Source organism: Pholcus phalangioides, unplaced genomic scaffold (genome assembly GCF_987345545.1).
Source record: "Pholcus phalangioides strain wild (caught in Gottingen) unplaced genomic scaffold, Ppha-v1.0 ptg000024l_1, whole genome shotgun sequence".
Classification (NCBI taxonomy): Eukaryota; Metazoa; Arthropoda; class Arachnida; order Araneae; family Pholcidae; genus Pholcus; species Pholcus phalangioides.
In genome coordinates this window covers 31,730,552-31,755,035 of record NW_028301616.1, presented here as the reverse complement: position 1 = coordinate 31,755,035, position 24,484 = coordinate 31,730,552, and the positions used below count along the sequence as shown (strand labels likewise).

Sequence of the window (24,484 nt, the reverse complement as noted above, 5' to 3'; positions counted from 1 at the left end):
AGCAAAAATATGACTTAGTAAGCAGAGTGACTCATTAAACGGAGTGAACCATAGCTGTGCCAATTCCTGCCCGAGGACAATTGGGACTTCCAAAAGTGACCCGGTAAGCGGAGTGACGTATTAACCGGGTGACACATTAACGAGGTCTGACTGTACTTCGCTCTATCGGATATTGTGTGCTGGAACCGTTGATATTCGTTTAAACGGGGCCGACTGCGTATGGAAAACAAAATAAGTATGCAGAAAAAAAAAACTATTATATAGAAACTTTAAAATATATAGAAACACAACATTGATATACATAAAAACACAACAAAAATACACGCAGGAACGATAACGTATCACAGCAAAGCAGTTCATTTATCGGCGTCTGACCAGCAGGTCTGACACGTACTTCGTTTACAATTGCTCTTGTACTGGACATAAGGAGCATCTCTTACAATTGTCCAACATCGGAGTCGACCATTTCCCCTGGTAACACGTTCTTCTATGGTCCTTACCACTTTTTTCAAGATACAATAACGATCGTAAAGCACTTTTTAACTGTTAACATGGCAATATCTACAGAACCAATAAAACTTTTAGCGGTGATATTCGTGTTCAGCAGGACAAAATCATTCGGTATTGCACATTTTCATGTCGGACGCAATTTCATTGTTGTCCAGTAGTCTCTTTGGATCGAGTTTGAAAACTTTCCTGGTAGGAAAGTGTGTGTGAAAATGGCAGTATACGCAACATGGCGGAGCTTCTCTCTCTGTCTCTGCTAAAAGTTAGAAATTCTCCTAAACAGGAAAAGATTTCTTTTAATCACTTCGCCGGCGGATAATTTGTTTAATAATGAGTTAATGAAAGGTCGATTTAGTCTTCTTGTTTTTTCCCTCCCCCCCCCCCCCGAAGTTTCTCCCTTCAAATAGCTCCCGCGGGGAAAATAATTCAATTAAACACATCATTTTTCGTACTTAGTTTTTAATGAAATAATTTTCTATTCTTCGTTTTTGGAGGAATTAAGAATTTCAGAATGTTCCTTATTTTCAAATATTCGTTTGGTTTTCTTTTCAGGGAGAAGGAGGTTATGATTTATTCACGACGACGAAGGTAGAGTATTAAAATCATTCTATATATATATTCAGTATATAATAAATTTGTTTAACATATTTCCGAAAAAAAACCTATTCGAGAGACTTTCCGCATAGTAAGCTAAAAATATCACTATATTACGATAACATCGTATAGTATATTTTGATAACCTATTACGTAATTGCATAAAAAAGCCCGAGGAGGGGGGTAGGGGAGAAAGTAATTTCAACATTTCGGAAACTAAAGTATTCAATGCAAATCGAGAACCTATTGAGGATATTCAGGTAAACAGAAAAGAAAATGGAATCCAATTAAATATATCTGTTGACGGTGATTGCTTTTCTTACATAGTAGAAATAGGTTTCTCTTCAGATCCAGATCCTGAATAAATAGGAACAGGATAGAGTAGACCCAATAGTAAAAATACATTCCACATGGAAAGAAGCGTGGGGGGGGGGGAAGGAATATAAAAATAAAATAATGAATGCAAGAAAACTGTCCCCATTGTTCTTTCTTTCTTACGAACAAAGTAAGTGCACTATTTGCAAAGTTGCAGACATTATGTATATGTAAGAGGAAAAAAATAAGTAAAAAGGAATATATTTAAAGCTATTTCTTTTCAATGTACGAACTTTTTTTTTTTTTCAAATGAATGTAAAAAGGGAGAAAAAAATGGGAAAAGAAACTTAAGAAAAATGTCTTTTCTTGCTTTGAAACAATTTGTTTTATTCCCGTTTGACTAGAAGGGGAAAATGCACTTCACTATAAGGACACTTGAAATAACTGAGAAGGTTCTCGTGATGTTTCTATTCCTTATGGTTTAGACGTAGACATTGCCGGAAGGTCTAAATATTCCCTGTGTCCCCCTTTTTTCTATCATTAATTTTTTACCATTTCTAAAAGAAATTTATTGTATTCCGTATATTTAAATGAAAATGATAGAAATATGGGGTGTTTTTTTTTTCCAGTTGAAGTAAATTTTTAATTTTGGCTTCTCTTTTTTATTGATAAGTTCTTGCTTTTCATTGGGACTACAAAGTTTAAATTTGTAGCTAAGGTCAACTTGTGAATATCTTCTGAACGAAATAAGTAATAAATACTTTGTGAGCGGTCTCCCATTTGACGCAGCCAGAGCTTCAACATGATGCATACATACGGGCAACATGAAGAAATTCAAGCATTTACCATAATTATTTCAAGATTAGAAAAACAGATGACAGCATCGGCAAGAACACGAAACAAGCTTAACTCTGACCACATAAATACAGGGTGTTCCGTAAATTCGTAAATAGTTTGAAAATTCATCATAAAAATTTAAGGATGGTATGTTTGAATGCGATTCGAGAAAAATGTATTCTCGCGAAGGTGTTTTTTTTACACAAAAAGTTTAGCTCAAATTTTTGTGTATAGAGGGCGCTGCACCGAAGTAATTAGAGATCACTGTACCTGATCCTTTCTTCAATTTCTTTTGTGCCCGAAACGTTTCGCAAACCTTCAGCCGGCGATTCATGTGTGTGTGTGGCTGAGGTAAAACAACTTCACCAATAGTGCTTTATCCAACAATGTGAACATCATAATGAGAACCTTGTGTAAGCGCCACTTACAGGAAAATTCACAAACGAGCTGTTAATCGTGCACCCTGCATTTTATAAGACTAATTTGTGAGTCCTTCAAGTGATTTGCTTTCGGTGCAGCACTTTCTGGCGACAAAAGTTCGAATTAATTCTTTTTTTCCTGTACCAAAAAAAATCTCTTTTCACGTGTGTGTGTGTGTGTGTGTGAGAATACGTTTTTCTCAAACCGCACTCAAATATACCAATTCTTCAATTTTTATGATTTTTTAACTATTTACGTATTTATGGGAAACTGTACGTTAGGGGACCACACATACACTCAGGGCAAACATTTCGGCATGTACCATTCGTTAGAAATTCCGCAGAAGAATGTGTACGAGGTGCATGTGCAGTTAAGTAGTATAGTTAATAAGTACCTTGTAAATACTGTTCATTTTTTTGAAATTATGTTTAATTTTCGTATATGTGCCTCACACATCTGCCCGAATTTCGGAATCGGTCCACGAGTGAAGAACGATGGTTTTTTGGACAAATGGGGAAGAAAAAGTTAGCCCTTTGAAACCAAAATTGCCTTAGTCAAATGAAAATACAGTACCCGCATTATAGACAACCCAGTCGATACAGATACGTCTAAAAAGAATATAAAAAATCCAAACACTGTCATACTGCGGTGTTTAGATTTACGCAGTGGCGTCTTAACGCTAGCCAACTTGGCCCATGACTCAGAATCAAACGGGGGAACCCTGTATTATTGAAGAATTGTATTTATTCTAAAATTAATGTACTTTTTCATTAAGTATGATTTTACATCATTTCTAAAATATTACTTTCCATCTTATATCAATTTATACATATTTATATTTTCTTCATCAAATATGAATCTATCTTTGAAAATATTTTTAGAATCTACCTTTGCGCATTTTTCTTCCAACAATTCTGGGAAAATATTTTTCGTTAATTATGAATTCTCATAAATTGCAAAATATTTTTTTCATCAGTTGTGAAATTATCCCTTTCAATAATTATGAAATAATTTCTCCCATTAATTGTAAATATATTATTTTTTAATGATTCAAAAATGATTTTTTAATGATTCAAAAATGATTTTTTAATGATTCAAAAATGATTTTTTAATGATTCAAATCATCTTTCTGAAATCATCTTTTTTAATTCTGAAATCATCTTTTTTAATTCTGAAATCATCTTTTTTAATTCTGAAATCATCTTTTTTAATTCTGAAATCATCTTTTTTAATTCTGAAATCATCTTTTATTTATTATGAAATTATTTTTCTCATATGTTCTGAAGTTTTTCCCAAAAGTTTTTGTTTACTGAAATTAATTTTGGAATTACTTCTTTTTAACCTGTTTTATAGAATATATTTTTTCATTGAGATTTTTTTCAGTCATTTTTTTCTATAAATTTTGTATCTATGTGTAAGCTTTTTTCATCGCAGGGCCACTCCGCAGGCCATGTGTTAAAGACCCCTACAACAGTCTTGCGAATTTATTTTATTAAATATGTAAAACACAGTATTTAACAGCATTTAAAAACGAAAAAAGTTTTAATGTCAATCATGCTGAGATATTTGACATCATTTCAGGGCACGAAACGCTCAATCACAAGACTCCGCGGTGGTAGCATCGGCTATGCGGAGGTCATAGCCATAAAGGTTTGTCCCAACCACATGCTCTCTAAAATGTCATGTGTGTCACCCCTCTTATTTTAACCAATCACCGTCCATCTTTTTTTCACGTTTTTATTGCACTAACTAACCCTTGTTTTTGATTGATGGTATAATGGCATGGTTATTAATTTTTCCCACTTACTCAGATTGATAACCACTAAGATTTATTTAGTTTCGGTTTCTCAACAATGGAATGGGCTTTTTTTCGTTGTAACTTCTGCATGAATTAATTATGATTTCTTTTTGGCTATGATTTCTTCTTATGTGTTTTTCCCCCTAAAATCACTGCACAGACAAACTCGGTTACAACGACATTGAATATTCCGTGAAATTTCGTCGTTTTTTTTTCGGAGTGTCATTACATTCAAGGTTGGCATTTTCAACACCTTTTGAATATGAAAATTATATCAAAATACACAAAGCATGTACAGAGTGTCCTGTATGTTCTAATTCGGCTTTTATGTCATCAACCGCTCGTTTTAGAGGTATGGTTTAACCCTGTAGTGCTCACGCGGCATATTGTTCCGTTGATGGTCACGCGGCGTCTAACAGACTCCAAGTATCTGTAAACAGATTAAAACTATATATAAACTATAAGTAAAATTTAAACTTATTGTATATATATATTTGGTTTTTCCAATTGTAAACACAAATTAGAAAACTTCAGTTTACAGAGAGAGAGTACGACACATTCTTTACTTTATTCAACATATGCAAATACAAGTTGAAAAATCATTATTGCACTGTTGAAAAAAAATTCACTATTAAATAGAAAAAAAACAATAGTTATTTTATACATCATACAGTTTTGAGGAGAGTGTCTCAAAAATTTCATCTTCTTCCATTAGCATACATAATACTTTTACCCAGCCATCTTCGTTTCCCAGAATGTTTGAATGTTTTCTTTGAAGTCATGTTGGATCTGAAACTAAGAAAACTACTAATAAGAACAGTTGTTGCCAATAAAAATTAAAAATATTGGATGAAATAAGTTTTTTAATACTTATCTTCAGAATCGAATAAGGTCGCTTGATGTTTCCTAGACTCCAGAAGTGCACATTCATAAACAATCTCTAACCTCTAGCACTGAAGTCAAACTGGAGCCATGTTCATGATTTCTAGACATTAGTATTTAGTTAATAGGAAGATATATATGTTAAGTAAGTACAAGTCACCTACACAGCCAGTCAATCTATTTAAAAACAGTGAATAAAAGAAATGCGCCTGGCGTCTCTGGGACGCCACGTGAGCACTTCAGTGTTAAATTTAAAATTTGCTAAAAATGTGTTCATACAGTTTTTAGAGTGAAGGTACATTGTGTCACAAAATTAAAAAAATCTAAATTTCTATACGGTCGTTGAATCCTCTAAATTTCATTTAGAAAGTTATTGTCCTGTCTCCTGAAGCCAACAAAATAGTTCCCATGTTTCTAAGAGCAATATTCGATGTGATATTTAAATTCAAAAATCGGAAAAAACGGCATAAACTAACGGACAAGCTCATTATACTGTTTTTTAACCACCTTTTCTGCAAGTTAAATAGCTTAAAAAAATATTGAGCAAAATAACACATTTTTGTGGGGCCGGGTGGAGAAAGCCAGGAACGGCAAAATTAAGGGAATGTCTCTTGTATACGGTCATATTTCGATAGATAATTATTAAAAAATGGCGTTATATTCATGGTCATTGCGTTTTCCCCGACGTTATAAGCAAAATTCAACATCATTCTCTTTGGGAATCTAGCCGGGACTGTGAAGATTATTAATATTATAGCGGACACGTCGTTAAAACCGAGTTTGACTGTATATCAAATGGACAGCTATATACTGTTGTTCTGTGTGAAGAAACGCTGTTCGTTCTGTTGCCATTCGATTAAATGAAATGGTAAATAATTAGTTTTTTTTTTATGCAAATGAAGAAGTTGGATAAACAGCATTTCTTCTCTTTCGAGCATGTTTTATTATGTTTCGGCATGTTTATGGCTCTTTTTTTTGTTTTATGTGTAACATATTTATTTTTTTTTCTTTTGTTCTTTGCTATTCTTTTGTTTCTTCCTGCCTGTGATGTTTTTATAGGGCCTTGAAAGTGTTGGTGTTAAAGTGTCACCAGGCGATTTACTTCTTTTAAAAGTGAGTGTTGTATGATATTATTGATATGAAATGTATGTTATTTGATTGAATTTTCTAACCCATATATTTACTAGTCTTTTGCGGATTGTACATTGCATACAAAGGATCTTTTTGCAGGAATGGATTTATATTATAGAGTAGAGTGACTTAGCAGTAAAATTTGAACTTGATTTATTCTTAGTTTTGAATAATGTGTTCCGAGCATTGCAAAATTAATTTATCGGGATTTTTTTAAACATTGATGCAATAATTTTTCTGTAAATTTCACCCTTAGATCATCTCATGAACAGAACGTTTTACGATTATATAAAGGGAATATCCAGATCTATTCTTAATTTCTTTTTTACATTGTATATAACAGATAACCATATTTTTCGAAACAGACATACTACTGAAAAATGTATTGAGAATATCTCCAAATTAGTTCTTAATCCTATTGCTGCTGGTGTGTTTTCAATCAATTGTACATCGACAGTAACTCACTTTTCGGTTATTATCCCTGGTGAAATATTTCGACCTTAGTATATTTTTTAAATTTTTTTAAACGAATAATGATATAATAAAGTACTGGTTCGAAACAAGAATAATTTAATAATAAATAATATGACAAAATGCTAGAGTTAAAAAACGAATGTCAGCAAAAATGGAAATTAAATAGTTCTTGAGCAAATCTTGATTATTGAATTAGAATAAAAATAAAGATCGAATGTATATGAAACTACCTTCAAATGGCGAATTTCGTGAGAGTTAATTTTGTTAATGCATTTGAAACTATTTTGCAATGATTTCAAACGTAACTAATGAACAAATAATTTTCAAAAGCGTTTCATGATGATTCGTGTTTTTCGTTACTTTGTTGCATGCAAAAAATTAATTTCTTAAAAGTATGCAAGCCATTTCTTAAGAGTTTCAGATGATACTAGCTTTGCAGAGAACGAGGATCATGCCTACCTACATGTTTAAAATTTAATATTTTGCACCTGTTTAAATATAAAATATTGCACTTTTTTGTCAAAATTCAGGTACTGTTTCACGCAAATTGACATATTTCAGAAAATATTTAGTGTACAATTGGAACATATAGTTTATTGTATAAATACTGTATCAAAATGAAAAGAATATATGCAGTAGTTTTAGGGTACAATGTCCTGCGTAAATAGAACTACAAGCTTATTTCGCAGACATAATGTGTAATAGCTCAAAAATTTGTCGTAATTTCTAGGAAATTTCACTGGATTTCCGTATTTTATAGTGAATTATGATTGAAACCACATGTGTTTTGTAAAAACTGCGCAATTAAAAAAAAGGGTGCCTCGAACGTCGTCAGGTTTCCTTAAACTATTTAAGTTTACCAAAAGCACAACGAAAAGTGTGTGGAAAGTCATTTCCACTTATTTTTTATCGGAAATTTTTCATCAGCATCTGAGTTCGTGAGTATGTTCTCATTTGCTTCTAAATTTAAAAGTATTATAAATCGTAATATTTCCAAAAATATTGCCGATAAGTGATGAAAATGGAGCAAAAATATGGTTTTCGAAATTTTTGGAGATTAAAAAGACAAAAAGATGTGGAATATTTTCAACATTATGAAGAAAATGCAAAAAGATTTTTTTTAAAAAAAGTATACCTAGAAACTACGTAATTTTACTACAAAATTATCAAAATGCAAAAAGAAGAACAAAAATCTTTCTCTGTCGTCAATTGAATTTCGAAGGAAAATTGGAAATTCAATCAAGCATTATTGAATATTTCCACTGACTTACGAATGTCTAGAGAAAATTGCAGAAAATTCAATAATCGTATAAGAAAAAAATATCAATTCTCAGCCTAATCGAAATAAAAAAATTCCATTCCTATCCATTTCATATGATGACATCGATAACAACCAACTACCTATCTGGTGTGAAATCGCCAAAAATACCAAAACAAAAAATTTCTAAATATTTTCGATAGAAATCTGCAATGAATCCTAAAAGTTTAGTTTTAGTTGTGGATATTTACTCATCCTTAGTTATATAGGTTAGCGAAAAGTCCATACCAATGGGGAAAAAATCATTCAGTTTGAAGAAAGAATAGTGTTTTGGACAAAGATGCTTATCATGGCGAAGAGGTTTCCCCCCAAACTAACAATAGTTCAAATTTTCACTCACGGGTGACGCTGTATTATAAAAAAGAAATAACACAAAAAATGACGAGAACAATGAATAATTATGTAATTATGTTTGTTGAGCCAGGGCCACACTCGTGTCGAGGTTGGCCCAATACGTTCCATGGGCAAGTAGCGTTGCCGCTCCACCATCGGAACGATCGTCAAATGTTTGAGGATGGAAACTGTTAGAAGTCGGGTTAACAGAAGAACCACAGTACCCCTGCTAGCTTATAAATTCAAGTCAAAGGTACCGCCTTCCTTCCCGATCTTCCAATACGTCTGACCACACATTGGGCTAATAACGCCAACAGTCATAACACGGACGGCCGTTTGGAGATCAACACAGATTGGTGAAAATACTAATCCTGAATTTAACCAATCCGTGTCGATCTCTAATCCTTTGACATGCGTTCGCAGTTGTGAATATGACTGGGAGTGTTCTAGAAGAAAATATTGGCCAAGTAATAAATTCTAAAAGGAATTTAGCAATTCTAAAAGACAATATTGAGCCAAGCTGGGGAAAGTATGTACCAGGGGAAGGCAAATATTGTAAGCAAATATGTGCGAATGGCTATTGGGGCCTGGCTTTACGATTTTCGTTGCACAAAACCGTTGCTAGTTGATGCGAAGCATTATAGAAGTTATTCTACGGTGCTTGACAACTAGCTGCAAACAAGCATGCCAAAATGAAAAAAAAAAACAAAAAACAAAGCCTATTCTGGATCCCGAAAAATATGGTCTGAAAATGACGTTGATCCGCATCAAATTTGCGCCATCTACACCAGTGTTTTTGAACCTCCTTGTAGCTGCGAACCAGTAAAACTAGTTGAAAAATTCGAGGACCGGTGGAAATGGAAGAATAATTTTTGCAAGACTTTCAAAAAATAAATAAATACGCGAAATAATTTGCTGATCGACAAAAAAGAAGTACCGTAAATGGGATAAATAATTTGCGTAGACCTGCAAGAAATAAATAATTTTATAAGAATTAATAATTTTTTGCAGACCTGCAAAAATAAATGAATGGTAGAAACATATTTTGTGGACCAGAAAATAAATAAACGAATATTGGGAGATAATTAGCAGACCGATAAAAAAATAAATGAGAGATATAATTTGCGGATCGGCAAAAAGAAGTACCTTGAAAGGATAAGTAATTTGCGGCGCTGCAAAAAGTAAATATCGTAAATAGGGGGAAATAATTTGCGGACCGGCAAAAAAAAGAAGTGTAAATTTAGGAAAAATAATAGGCAAAAAATAAGTACCGTAAATAGGAGATACGTATATAATTCACAGATTGGCAATAAATTCTAACCGGCGCCTTAAACATCACCGAGATATACACTTTCCTTGACGCTTTTTTATGTGTTATGCGTCAAGTTTTTTTTTTTTAATCACATAGTGCCAATTGCGTTGGTGGTTTTGCTCAAAAATTGCTCATCCAAACACTGCCAAATTTTCAGTACATCTTAATGAGACCATGGGAGATTTATGCAACAAAAAATACTTCGGTTTTCAACCGCCAGGTAAAATGAATGGACACCCCTCACCTATTTGTATATATCGTACAATTTTATTTTTTTCTGTGTTTACTTGTTGCCATCGTATTATGCATTGATATGTTCTGTTTGTATATAATCACTCTATCTGCGCGTTTTATTTTATTTCCCATTTTATGTTATTGTTATTATTCTCGTTTAATAAAGTCCGCCACGGTCCAGCCCCGTTGGGAAAATGCTAAAATTGTCCGGTGGTGATAAAGCATAGACCGTGTTCGGTTTGAAAGAAAGGAGGGTAAAAAATGACGCTTTTTTTCATTACATTTTTATTTTTCCCATGGTCCATATACCGTATATACCAACTTCCAATGACATACGCCCACCAGAACGGGCGCTATATAGGTCTGAGTAGTGTCAGTATACTGACGGGCCCTACATAAGTCTGAGTAGTGTCAGTTTAACTGACAGTGTCCGAGTGGCATGGAGGTAAAATGCTCGTCTACCATCGTGAAGGTTGTTGTCAGGGTACCGAGTTCGAACCCAAGGGAGGATATATGTAGATAAGATATTTTCCCTAACTATATATAACTCGAGGCGACCGCCGATAGACAGCGCCTTCACTTCATAACCTATCTCACTAATGGCAGTAAATCGTGATCCGTTCGTATTGATCTATATATATATATATATATCAATATAGTGATATGGCCAGAGTTGGTGCTTGGTGAAGTAGTTTAACTGACAGGCCCTACATAGGTCTCAATAGAGATAGTATATTGGAACTACTCATACCTGTGTAGCTCCCGTGCTGGTGGACGTATTCCGTTGAAATTTGTTGTTAACGCTATATGGACCATGGGGAGAAAAGGAAAATGAAATAAGAAAGCACCACTTTTTCACCTGGTGGTCGAAAATTGAACTATTTTTTATTCTACAGTAAATCTCTCTGCCATAGTCTCATTAAGATATCCTGAAAATTTGCTGTATTCGGAAGAGTAGTTTTTAAAAAAACTACTCACGCGAATACGGGAACTTCAATTATAAACACCCTGTATATAAGTGCAAACCACACTTTTTTATGTCGTTGGGTTGATTTTCTATCAATTTTTGAAATGTGTCATTGGACTTTTCACCCACCCTGTATAATATACGTATTATCCAAAACAAGTAACACGTTTTTCACTGGAATAGAGAGATATCGAATTTTTTCTTTTGTTATTCTTCTACACATTCGACGATCACATTCAACTCGTGTTCAAATCGTAGTTTATTGGTTGAAACACGTCGTGTAGTAAATGAAAACGTATTTCCTTTTGACGGTAAATACAAAAGAAAAAGAGCTTTCGGATTTCCCCCCTTTATTTTACTGATATTATTTTCTACTATTGAACGCGTCTCTCGATAACTGGGAATAAAAAATATAAACAAAGGAGTTTTCTGGAAAGAAAAAAACCCGGATTCGGTGATGCTATCACGTCAGCCAATGCAATCTCGTGGTCTCGGGAGAGGGATTTCGTTTATTTTTCGTGGAAATTTATTATAGTTTAGAAAAATAAAAGGAGTTTATATATATATAAAAGTTTTTCTTCCATTTATTTCCTTATAAAATTTGGACATAAATTCCAATTTAGTAAGTTTATTGAGTTCGAACATTGAAAATCCATCTGTTTATCTATAAATTTTAAATTTCTTTCCGCGTGTGTATCAGGTGGGATATAATGCATTAATGCTTTAAAAACACGTTTTTCAAAATCTTTATAAGCTTTTATATATATACAGGGTGATTATAAAAAAACTATCCCGACATATGGGCCCCTAACTATCATACCATTCACAGAAACTGAATGAAATTTTGGCATAAGGTATTTTGATGTATGTGCTCAAGAATGATATGTAAAACAACAGTGTCACTCTAACAGTTACGGTTACAGTGAGAAAATTTCGAAAATATCAAATGGCAACACCAAGTTTTTTGTATTAGAATGCGATCTCCATACTGTAAAAACCCTAAATAGCGTTCGAACGGCAACTGTAGCATGAAAATCACCGGCGGTAGATAGGCTAAAAGTGAGGACAACCAATAAGGACAGAGAAGCAGCATAAAATAAAGTATTTTATTGTATTTCACAAATTTTCCACGTGACCTTGTGGAGGACTGATCAGGCTGGGATCTCAGCCGAAAAAACGGTGTGACGAATGAAACGAACATTAATGCTCTGGTGCACGGCAAAGTCCTTTTTACTTGCCTAGCTCCGGGGATTTTCGTGCTACAGGTGCCATTCCAACGCTATTTAGTGTTTTTCAGTATGGAGATCGCATTCCAATACAAAAAACTTGGTGTTGCCATTTGATATTTTCGAAATTTTCTCACTGTAACCGTAACTGTTAGAGTGACACTGTTGTTTTCCATATCATTCTTGAGCGCGTACCTCAAAAAACCTTATGCCAAAATTTCATTCAGTTTCTGTGAATGGTATGATAGTTAGGGGCCCATATGTCGGGATAGTTTTTTTATAATCACCCCGTATATATTTTAATTTGTGTATGAAAGTTTTAAAATTTTATTTTGGAATACGTATTTTGTTTTCGTTATTCGTAAGATTTGCGTACCGTTCTAGAGAGTTTGTTAGGACAGCTACACTTGCTAGCTGTAGCAATTATGTAAAATGATTTTTGAAAATTTTAATATATATAGGGTGATTATAATTAAACTACCCATGTACTCTTGAGTAGTTTTTCTCAAATAGAGCGATATAGCATTTTTCCTTTTGTTATTCTTACATTCAACGATCACATTCAACTCGTGTTCAAATCGTTCATACTTCAGTTTTTGCCCACCAGGTGAAAAAGTGACCCTTTTTTTTATTACATTTTCCTATGGTCCATATAGCGTGTATATTTCAATGGAATACGTCAACCAGAACGGGCGCTACATAGGTGTGAGCATTAATTTTATAAATTTGGCAATATTCGGATGAGTAGTTTTTCTTAAAAAATATTCATCCGAATATTGCTAAATTTTCAGAATATCTTGATGAGACCGTGGGAAAGAGATTTATGCAATAAAAAATGTTTCAACTTTTGACAACCAGGTGAAAAAGGGGTGCTTTTTCATTGCATTTTTCTTTTTCCCACGGTCCATATAGCGTACCTACCAAGTTTTTCAATGGAATGCGTCCACCAGAATGGGCGCTATGTAGGTCTGAGTAGTTTCTGTATATTGGCTCTGCTCACACCTATGTAGCTCCACTCCTATGTAGCGTCCGTTCTGGTAGACGTATTCCATTGAAATATACACGCTATATGGACCATAGGAAAATGTAATAAAAAAAACGTCACTTTTGCACCTGGTGGGCAAAAACTGAAGTATGAACGATTTGAACACGAATTGAATGTGATCGTTGAATGTAAGAACAACAAAGGGAAAAATTCTATATCGCTCTATTCCAGTGAAGAACGTGTAACTTGTTTTTTCGATAGAAAATCGACATAAGAAAAAGTGCGGTCTGCACTAATATACAGGGTGTTTATAATTGAAGTGCCCGTACTCTGAGTAGTTTTTTCAAAAACTACTCTTCCGAATACAGCAAATTTTCAGGACATCTTAATAAGACTATGGCAGAGAGATTTACTGTACAATAAAAAATAGTTTAATTTTCGACCCCCAGGTGAAAAAAGAGGTGTTTTCTTATTTCATTTTTTTTTCCCCCCATGGTCCGTATGGCGTTAACAACAAGTTTCAACGGAATACGCGTCCACCAGAACGGATGCAATATAGGTCTGGGTAGTTTCAGTATACTGACGCTACTCAGACCTATGTAGGGCCCGTCAGTGTACTGACACTTTTGTTATTTCATAAATCTCTTTCCCATGATCGGATTTTTTTTTTCTTAGTTAATCTTAATTGTATTGTGCTCAATGTTTTCTGATGGATTGTTTCCACAGAATGTATATAATTTTTTTTTCATTTGTTGAATAAGTAGAAGATGCTCTCCGACACGACCCAGTTTCCTAGCAGGTGAAGAGAGGAAGTTGTCTTGCACAACAGCTCTGGGCATGAGCGGTCATCAATCAATCAATCCCATGACCGGTTGGGAGTATTCTAATTCCCCATTAATATATCCTAGAAATTTGGCAGTATTCGGACGAGTAGCAGTACAAGAACTTTAATTATAATCACCCCGTATTCTAAGATAATATGAGAACAGTTCTGTTGCCATAAAAAGCCATCAATTTTTTTTAAAGTTTTTATTGAATTTTTTGGAATTGGCGCGCAAAATAACCGATATAGAAGCGTATTACTCTTTTTTTCACAAATACAAACATATAATACACAAATTCTCAAACATATAATACACAAATTCTCAAACATATACTATGCAAATTCAAACATATACTATGCAAATTCAAACATATACTATGCAAATTCAAACATATATTATGCAAATTCAAACATATACTATGCAAATTCAAACATATACTATGCAAATTCAAACATATACTATGCAAATTCAAACATATATTATGCAAATTCAAACATATACTATGCAAATTCAAACATATACTATGCAAATTCAAACATATAATGCACAAATACCGGTCTATATAATACACACAAATTCACACGCATATGATACAAACATCTTACGACTTGGAAAGTCCTTACAACAGGCCTAAAGGAAATAGCTTATTGAATATTTTTTAGCAACAACGCTATTATATTTATTAGATATGCTTTACTGTCTTTTTGTTTATATTTTGGATTAAATTTCAGTATTAAATCATTTATTGTGAAGCTCAATAGAATATATTATGCACAATTTCTCTTTTTTTTGTTATTGTTCTACTCTGTGTAACATTGTTTTATTATACTCTTATAATACATGCAAGCCCATTCTTTGCACTTTATACACAGTGATCCCTTAGTTCCCCTTGCCGCATTTTACTGGTGAACCGTTGATTCTAGACCTCAGATTTTTATTCATATTGTAAGGGGTGTTGTATGGTTATTGAAATAAAAACTTGTCTTTCCATATGGATATCCTATACTACAAATGTTAATTAGAAAGTTGTTGCCCTGTCTTTCCTGACGCCAACAAAAAAAAATACCACGTTCCCAAGTGCAATATTGGCTGATATATTTGAATTCAAAACCGGAGAAAAGTTGCGAAAGAACAGCATAAACGCTGTCCAGCGCGTCCCCTATACGTTAGAAGTTCCTCAGGAATATTAACGTGGGGACACGTTTGGTTTAATAAAAGCATAAACAAGGGAAAGAGGCGTTGTCCGTTAGTTTATATGCTTCTTTTGTAATTTTTATTGCAATTCTTTTGTAATTTTTATTGCAATTCTTTTGTAATTTTTATTGCAATTCTTTTGTAATTTTTATTGCAATTCTTTTGTAATTTTTATTGCAATTCTTTTGTAATTTTTATTGCAATTCTTTTGTAATTTTTATTGCAATTCTTTTGTAATTTTTATTGCAATTCTTTTGTAATTTTTATTGCAATTCTTTTGCAATTATTGTTATTTTCAAATTTTTCTCCGATTTTTGAGTTCTAATATATTTCTGCGAATACTGCACTTAGAAACGTGAAACTTTCTTTATTGGTCTCAGGAAAGACAGTGAAACAACTTCCTAATTGGGTTTTTGAGGGCAGGGTGTCAGCATAAAAAGTTATTTTTCTTTTATTTTAATGAAAATACAACCCCTTGCAACATGAATGACATATCTGAGGTCTACATGTTCTTTTGATACTTTTTCTAACTGGAATTATTCCTCCAGGATAAACGGTTGACCAGTAAGTTGCGTCAAGAGAGACTTTCCTAGGCACCGTGTATATAACTTATATAATGCTTTAGGGGCCGTGATTACCCTTTAAAATTTATACAAAAGTTGAAAAAAAACAAACAACAATAAGCCTATTGGTTGCATTAGCTCGAATGTAACCGACACGCTTATAGGTTACATCTTGAGGTTTTATAAAATTATTTTTACCAAACTTTTATAGCATAACCCCGACCTTTCCACGATTCGCAAAAGCTATAACACGGCTCTCTTTTCACGCTTGTGCTTTTTACGTTAATTTTTAACGACACTCGAAAATGCTATTAATGCTAAAATGCAAGCTATTAAATATTCAGCAGCATTTTCACTCCGTCGAGTTTCTGCAAACTGAACAATTCTCACTTAAAAAAGGAGAGAAAAAAAACATGAATATTTATATACTTTTTAATTCACAATTTTTTTTTGCCTTTTTTTGAATAGAATTTTTGTCTTTTTCCCACTCTTATTATTATTTTTTTCGCCTTAAAGAGAGTAAAAAAGGGTATTGTTTAAGCTAATGTAATCAACTTCAGAAACAGAGAAGAAAGTAATCTCGGTTTTTAGTTACCAAAACCCTTAAACTTTAGATAATATATAGAGAATGCAACGAGTAGAGATTAAAAAAAAATGCCGTAGAATAAAGGATATATACGGGAAATTTGGGTTTTTCTTTGTAAAAAGGAAGTGGATATTTCTCCTACGTCCCGTTGTTATGTGTTCTTTAATTCTACGGCAATTCCCATCCACCGTTACAATGTTGCTAATGAGCTCCAATGGATCCACATCCCCTTGGGAACAAGGATCTAAGATTCAGCAGCATCTGCCGCTGCCTCCACCACCGAATGCAAAAATCAATGCATTCGTTCTTTAGCGGGCGGTGGAAAAGCTCATCGGGAAGGATTGGGGAGAAAATGCAGCTATGTAAATGAAGTTAGGTGCTAATGAAGAAGCCCCAAAAAATAGAATGGATTCTTCTCTTTTGTTTACTTAATTAATAGGAATGAAGTTTTAAAAGTGTGTTTCCTCGCTTTTGTCCGGCGTTGAGTCGGAAATGTGTTCTTATCATGGATCTAGTGTTTGGTATCATCCCCAACCAACGAGCATTTAAAACGCTCCTTTATTCGAGCTTCTTCTTCTTTTTTTTTTCTAGAGAAGACATATATATCGTTTAAGCTCTTCAAAAGTTTCAAAACAACTTATTTATTTATTTGCATATCCTATCTACTCTTCAAAGGAAAAACCCGACCGCTGACGATCGTAAAGTGTCCTTGGGAGAGTTTTTATCTTTCAAGGCATCAAGTCGATGATCAAGTGCTCGGAAAAATCCTCGAGAAGCTGCCATGAGATTACATTTACGTTTTCTTTTTTCGGAAGAGACATTTTTGAGTTCCATGCATTTCTTTCTTTCTTATCGCATTTACTTTTCGTCCAGTTTTTCCTTTTAATCATGTCCCGATTCAAGAAAAGATGAAATGGCACTATTGTGACTAGATGATGCGTTGGGAAAAGATAAGCCCGCTTTATTTTGACTAGATGATGAATAAGGAAAAGATGAAACGGCAATGTTTCCACTAGGTGATGAGTCGGGAAAAGATGAAACGGCACTGTTTCCACTAGATGATGAGTCGGGAAAAGATGAAACGGCACTGTTTCCACTAGATGATGAGTCAGGAAAAGATGAAAAGGTATTATTTTGGCTAGATGATGAATAAGGAAAAGATGAAGCGGCACTATTTCGACTAGATGATGAGCTGGGAAAAGATGAACCACCATTATTTTGACTAGATGATCAATAAGGAAAAAATGAAACGGCATTATTTCTACAAGATGATGAATAAGGAAAAGATGTAGCGTCACTACTATGACTAGATGATGAGTATGAGAGAAAAGATGGAAACACAAAGCTAGATAATGAGTCTGGAAAGATGAAACGGCATTATTTTGACTAGATGATGAAAAGGGAAAAGATGAAACGGCACTATTTCGACTAGATGATGAGTAGGAAGAAGATTAATTTTTTTTTTAATTAGATGATGAGTGGGGAAAAAATAAAAAGGGCCACTATTTTGACTGAGAAACTGCCACGAGATTACATTTGCGTTTTCTTTTTCGAAAGAGACATTTTTGAGTTCCATGCATTTGTTTCTTTCTTATTGCCTTTACATTTCACTGTTTTTCATTTTGATCATAAAGGTGATGTCCCGATTCAAGAAAATATGAAACGGCATTATTTTGACTAGATGGTCAATCAGAAAAAGATGAAACGGCACTATTTTGACAAGATGGTCAATCGGAAAAAGATGAAACGACACTATTTTGACAAGATGGTCAATCGGAAAAAGATAAATAGACAATACTTTGACTAGATGGTCAGTCTGGAAAGATAAAACGGCACTATTTCGAGTGGATGGTGAATTGGGAATAGATGAAACGGCACCTAGTTAATCATAAAGGGATCGGCTACTTGGCACGGTACTCTTTGATAGATATGATATTGGTTCCGCAATTGATCCATCAAGCTTAATTTTCACAATTCCGAATGCTACATCCAATGGTGAACAAGTTAATTCACTTCATTAAACTTATTTATCCCCATCATCATCTTCATAACGAACTCGCTTTCTCGATACAAGTAGTCCCTCATCTCCGCATCTTTCATGTAATAAAGAGAGAAGTTATACATTTACAAATTACATTTCAATGTCTAGATCAGCGTTTCTTATAACCTTATCATCCTTGCTAATACTTCAAGTAGTTTCCGTATTCTAGGGAACCCTTGAAATAATACTCATATTCTATATATAAGGAGCCTTCGGAACAATATCAATGCCCTATTTAACCTATTGGTTACATACATATTCTAGTAATCACGAGGGAAAATGTTCATGGTCAAGAGAACCCTTGTACGGTAATGTCCACCCATTGTTCTATCCCACATTACTACTATATAACTGTTTACACTGCTTTTCATTACTATTTCTCGTGGAACCCCGGTTGAGAAACGCTGGTCTAGTGATATCAATAGATAAATGTATGTATATTTTCGATCTAATTGAATTTCATTTCCCACGCAGGGTGAACCAGGTAGTGCAGGTCCTCCCGGTCCACCTGGTCCACCAGGACCAACAGGATTACCAGGTTTCGACGGACGAGTAGGCTTGCCGGGAGAACCGGTAAGTATCCACTGCACGCACTTATGAAACCGAGGACATGTGGAACCTTGAATTAAAAGTTCAGTTCGTTCTTGAAAGTTACTGGTATTTGGAAACAAACTTTCCTGTTTAAATTAGTGGGGATTTCTTTAATTTGTTTCACATTTCCGGAATATATATCACATGAAATCAATTACTATGGCAGACAGACAGAATTTAATTTTTCACGCCGCTGCCCAGCCCGAAGGGGCTGCCTGGCGACTTATAGACTGCCCTTGCTAGCTATGAAGGGGGTTATAGACCAGTTTGTGTGCGTGCTTGTGTAGATGTGAAGTGCTTGTAAGTTAATAGAAAGAGGAAAAAAACCACAAAGATACAGTTCGATAAATGCTACCATCAGAATAGTACAATACATAAAGATCAGTCATGTATACTTCATCAAAACGCTACTCTATACAATAGAGTTGATCAGCAAAATCAATAGTAAGAAAAGAAATATTATGCGATAAATGCAAGTATTATGATGGATACAAAAATTAAATCACTTATGTACAATTCACGAAAATGTTACATAATGCATTAATGAGAAAGAAAAAAAAAAAAAAAATCTAACATGAAAAGAGAGAAGTAATAGAAAAACAAGTGTGTTAGCCGAGATTACACTAATTGGTACAGTGCAAGAGAGAGATCAGCCATGTACATTTAACCACAATGTCACTCTATGCAATAAAGTTGGTCTATAAATTCGATAGCAAGATAAAACTACAAAAATATTATGATAGATAGACAAAGATTATACAGCTCAGTAATTCAAACCCTAACGCATCGACCATTTTGAGGCCTGAGAAATTTTAGTCTTTGACGTGGGTTGTAATCGACCAGCCGGTAAACACAATGGCAAACATTCAGCATTCTAGATTCTCAATTCTGTGTTTCAAATTTACAATAACATAACTCTAGAACAATCGTTTCCATTCGAGATCATCAACGAATATAAAATGTGAGTGCTCCACTGTGAAATGATTGCCTACCCGCATTCATGATGAATACATCCATCCATTGGGGGTTACGCAAGGGGGAGCTCTAACCCCCCCCCCCAAAGCCGAGATTACAGTGTTATTTTGCAGGTATAAACCTAAACCCCCACCCACTTCAGATGAAAATGATTTGAAACCCCTTCCTCGATAAAAAAAATTCTGCGTACACCTATGCATCCATTATCTTCAATTCTGCTACCGTGTTTCTCTGAATATTAAGAACCAACCAAAATATAAGCCCTAATATGATTTTTCGGGATAAGCCCAAGTGAAAATCGTCAGCCTGACGGACACATTTTTACGTCCGTTGCTTCGATGGCATTGAATTATAATAATATTAATACGGTAGACCAGGGGTGCACAACCAACGGCTCGCGGGCCAAATGCGACCCACCAAGAGGTTCCATCCGGCGCGCGAAAGATATTCCGGAAAAAAAAAAATATTAATACACGCAACACGATAAATGCCTAGGCTGACCACATTTCCTTCGTAAAAATACGGGAAATTGGAATCCATACGGGATATCGCCATAGATAACCAAAAAAAAAAATTGTCAAAGGCAAGTAAAGTTGCCAAAAAAAGCAATTAAAGTTATCACTTTGACCTAAAAAATTGTAGAAGGCAATTAAAGTTGCCAATTACAGCTGTAAAAATTGTAAAATGTGAGTAAAGATTCTAAGTACAGCAAAAAAAATTCAAGTAAAAGTCCAAAAAAGTTTATAAATTATGAAAACAATCTTAATTTTTGATTTCAAAAATTAGAGTAAGCCTCTTAGAAAATAAAGGGAAAAATTGGGCATTTTATGGAAAGTTTGAGACGGCCGAAATTACGGAAATATCCCGTAAAATACGGGTCACATACGGTCACCCTCTACATACAAGTTTCTATCCCACGAGCGGTAGAAGTAATGCATTATCCGGCCAGCGGACTTAAAAGGTTGTGCACTCCAGCAGTAGACTCAATAATCTGTTCGCACGCTAATCCGGCCCATCCAGTAATCCGGTGTTTTTAGGCGAGTTTTTTTTTCAACCATAGAAGAGAAAAATGTCACTATATCTGTGCCCAAAAATTTATGTTATTTAAATGGGTTTTTTCAATTTACTTCCGGTAACCCGGTTATTTCGATAATACTGAGCACCCTGATCTGATATGTACCTGATTAGGGAGAGTTTACTGTACATAAATTTTATTACTTGGTTATCATCTGTCTATTAAATTTATACTTAAAATAGATGATAATACTAATCAAATAACTGAAGATACTCAAATGAGTACCTTAGACGACAAGTGAACACCTCCAGTGTAAGGATTCATGTAGAAATGACTGCCTATCTCGAAATCCGAGATATTTGTAGGCATGAAACAGTATATTGAATGCAAGGCCGAATCAAATCAGTGACAGCTGTATTGTCAATGTGCTAGAAGAACGGCCCATAGACAAGAAATGCTAATTTTAATAGAGCTCTCTTGCTGGATATAAAAGATTGAAGCAAACGATTCTCAGTGAATGGAATCGTAAGAAATTCAACCCCACACAAATTCGTATATATTTGCAGATAATTAATGTACAAATTTGCATCTCGTAGGGTATAACCCAAAAATAAGCCGTAATGCATCTTTTGGAGCAAAAATTGATTGGAAGACGGGAGTGTCTCATCTTCGGGAAAACACGGTATCATATTAAAATTCATTTCCTTCTTGAACAAAAAAACAACAAAATCTGAAAAGATCTAATTACGATTTAATATGAAAGAAGAATTAAGTTTTTTTTCGTTGAACGATCTCGTTTCGCAACGGGGGAATCAGATAAAATGAACGAGATTCATTTCCTAATTGTCATGAGAAACAAAACAATGCAATAAATATTCAATGAACGAATCGTAAGCCCGAAAAATTGTTACGACGTACAGTTTAAATGGATAAGACTGAATAATTAAACTTGTATTTTGGAGTTCATTCTCCAATTACGTATATTATAACCTTAAAAAAAAAAGAAGATATATTTACATGATTGATTCTTTTAAATATTGAAAGCATTTTATTATACGTTTTGAATCCATATGAAGTGGATAAAAAGGAATTGTAATGTCAAAAAACTGCTTTAATTTTCTTGTATTTTAATAATTATCTTTTATAATAAAAAAAAGAACAATCAAACGAAGCTCTTATTGAATTAGTGTTCGATTTTACTCTCTGGAAATCTGATTAATTTCTAGAAAGGAAAAAATTACCATCGTGGAATCTTTTGTTTTTTAACTCAAATATCATCGAATAACAAGAAAGTTACATTAAAGGAAAAAAAATTTTAGTTAAAAAAAATTATAAAAATAAATTAGTTTAAAAAAAAATTAATGTGAAGTGACACTGGATAAATAATATGAATTGCTCTTCAGAATGTCATGGTCTTCATTTTTTTTCAATTTTTTCATGTTTCGTTCTTAAAAAAAAATTTATTTTCTTTTAAGAACGACATGTTTGGAATTTTAATAATTTCCATTCAAAATTAATTATCCATCGTTTATCGTCTTGATTATGGAGAAAGCTAATAGAATGTTGCAAATACAGAGGCTAAAACACTTCCATTGTTATAAAGTGAAATGTAATAATAAGAGAATCGGTTTTTGATTAAATTTTGTCTTAGGAGATATTAAAAATTTTATTTCTCTCATTTGATGTCGTTGCCGACAGCTAATGTTGGCTTTTTAGTGTTTTATGAACCGAAGTTGTTTCTCTTTGACACCTTTGAGGTCGGTGTATGTGTGTGTGGTTTTTTTTTTTTTTGTGATTTCTTAGGTTTGAGGTGCAATTGTGACTCTCCATAAAAAATAAAAATCGTGCCACCGCGTGGTCTTTTTCCATCGGAATTTATGTTCTGGTATTTTCTATAAAGTAAAAGAAATTCAATTCGATTTGCAGCAAATCATCCTACGGCGGTATGACCAGAGTTTACATGCGCGGAAGATGCGTTGGGAAGGACGAATTGTGTAAGTTCGTTGGATCGTCCCGTATTTATGGGACAGACTAATTTTTCCCATATTATTGGGCTCTTGGAAGGAGTGATCGTTAGTTTTGCCCCTCCACTCCCCGCACCTCTTTATCTATGCCTCAGTGAAGGCAGACATTTTCAGCTACGAATGAAGCTGAGGAAGCTGTTGATGAAATTGGGAAAGTTCCCACGCTCGCTTTCTTTCCCATCCGCTAAATAAGGGACTTACACGCGACATCGTTATAAATGCATGAGGCTGTAGCCAGGTGGGACCTAAGGATGCAGTCCCCTCCGAGATGTCGGAAAAAGGGTGATATATATTACATGGAATCCCATGGTTGTCTAATGTACTGTCAGTTTAGTTTTCCCTTCTCATGAAAAAGTTTCTGACTACGGTTCTATAAATACACCCTTTTCATTTCAGCATACTTATACACCCCCCGCATTAACAGACCCAAGGTGCCCCATAAATTCGTAAATACTTTGAACATTCATAAATGTTCAGTCAGTTCAATTAAGGAATTGGTACATTTGTGTACCCAAAAAAAATCTCCTTTTATGAGTATAACTTTTTTGCAAACACCGCTTTCAAATTTATCAATTCCTTCAATTTTTATGAATTTTTAAACTATTTACAAATTTATGGGACTCCCCGTATATCTGCTAAATTCCGACATCACCCAACTATATCAAAAAGGGGTATTTATTGCCCTATGGCTGTAGACTGCGGTTTAATGTGTTCCTTATAAGTACATATACTTTTATTTCTAACAGGCATTAATAAATATATATATATATATATATAGTATAACAGTTTGTAATTACATCTAGTTTTCAACTGACAGTTGCAAAACTTATTGAAAATCATATTTTTTCCTTCGATTAGGGTCCACCTGGCGAACCAGGAGCACCAGGATCTCCAGGACCAGTTGTAAGTTTCGATGCGTATTTTTTTTTTTAATTCATAAGTTTTTTATGCACGTGTACAGTTGTTGTTAATTTGTTCCATTCTCATTGTTTGATATGTAAAATAATATGTAATTTTTACATTCTTTGTTTCAGGGCCCTATGGGAAAAGATGGACTTCCCGGACCAAAGGTACCATTTACACTATTAATTCACCCGTCAATACTTCTAATGAACAGTAAAATGATATTCAAATCCTTGAGATGCATTCACATTTCTAGTCTGTATTCTATTAATAAATATCCCGATATACCAAGAGGAGGTTTCTTATCTATCTTCAACGCATTGCAACTGCATTTGAAAGCCGTAGAAAAGTTTATTTCCGGCGTTTTAAACCTAAACGAATAAAAATAAGGCATCGAACTTGAAATTATATTAAAGTGCTGAAAAGTGTACCAGC

The 24,484-nt window shown here is 34.0% G+C and overlaps 1 protein-coding gene across 8 annotated transcripts in view; it reads left to right on the top strand.

Moving 5' to 3' along the window:
• Positions 1-24,484, top strand: part of LOC149069231 (uncharacterized) — a 299,332-nt gene that overhangs the window by 185,569 nt on the left and 89,279 nt on the right. For 6 of the 8 annotated variants that reach the window (XM_089250665.1, XM_089250663.1, XM_089250664.1 and 3 more), the window contains exons 7-12: positions 1,060-1,095; positions 4,255-4,323; positions 6,413-6,466; positions 19,016-19,114; positions 24,005-24,049; positions 24,181-24,216. In XM_089250665.1, the coding sequence (XP_089106791.1) occupies positions 1,060-1,095; positions 4,255-4,323; positions 6,413-6,466; positions 19,016-19,114; positions 24,005-24,049; positions 24,181-24,216 (339 nt within the window). The remainder of the gene's footprint in view (positions 1-1,059; positions 1,096-4,254; positions 4,324-6,412; positions 6,467-19,015; positions 19,115-24,004; positions 24,050-24,180; positions 24,217-24,484) is intronic. The other 2 variants (XM_089250662.1, XM_089250660.1) reach the window with 2 other exon arrangements.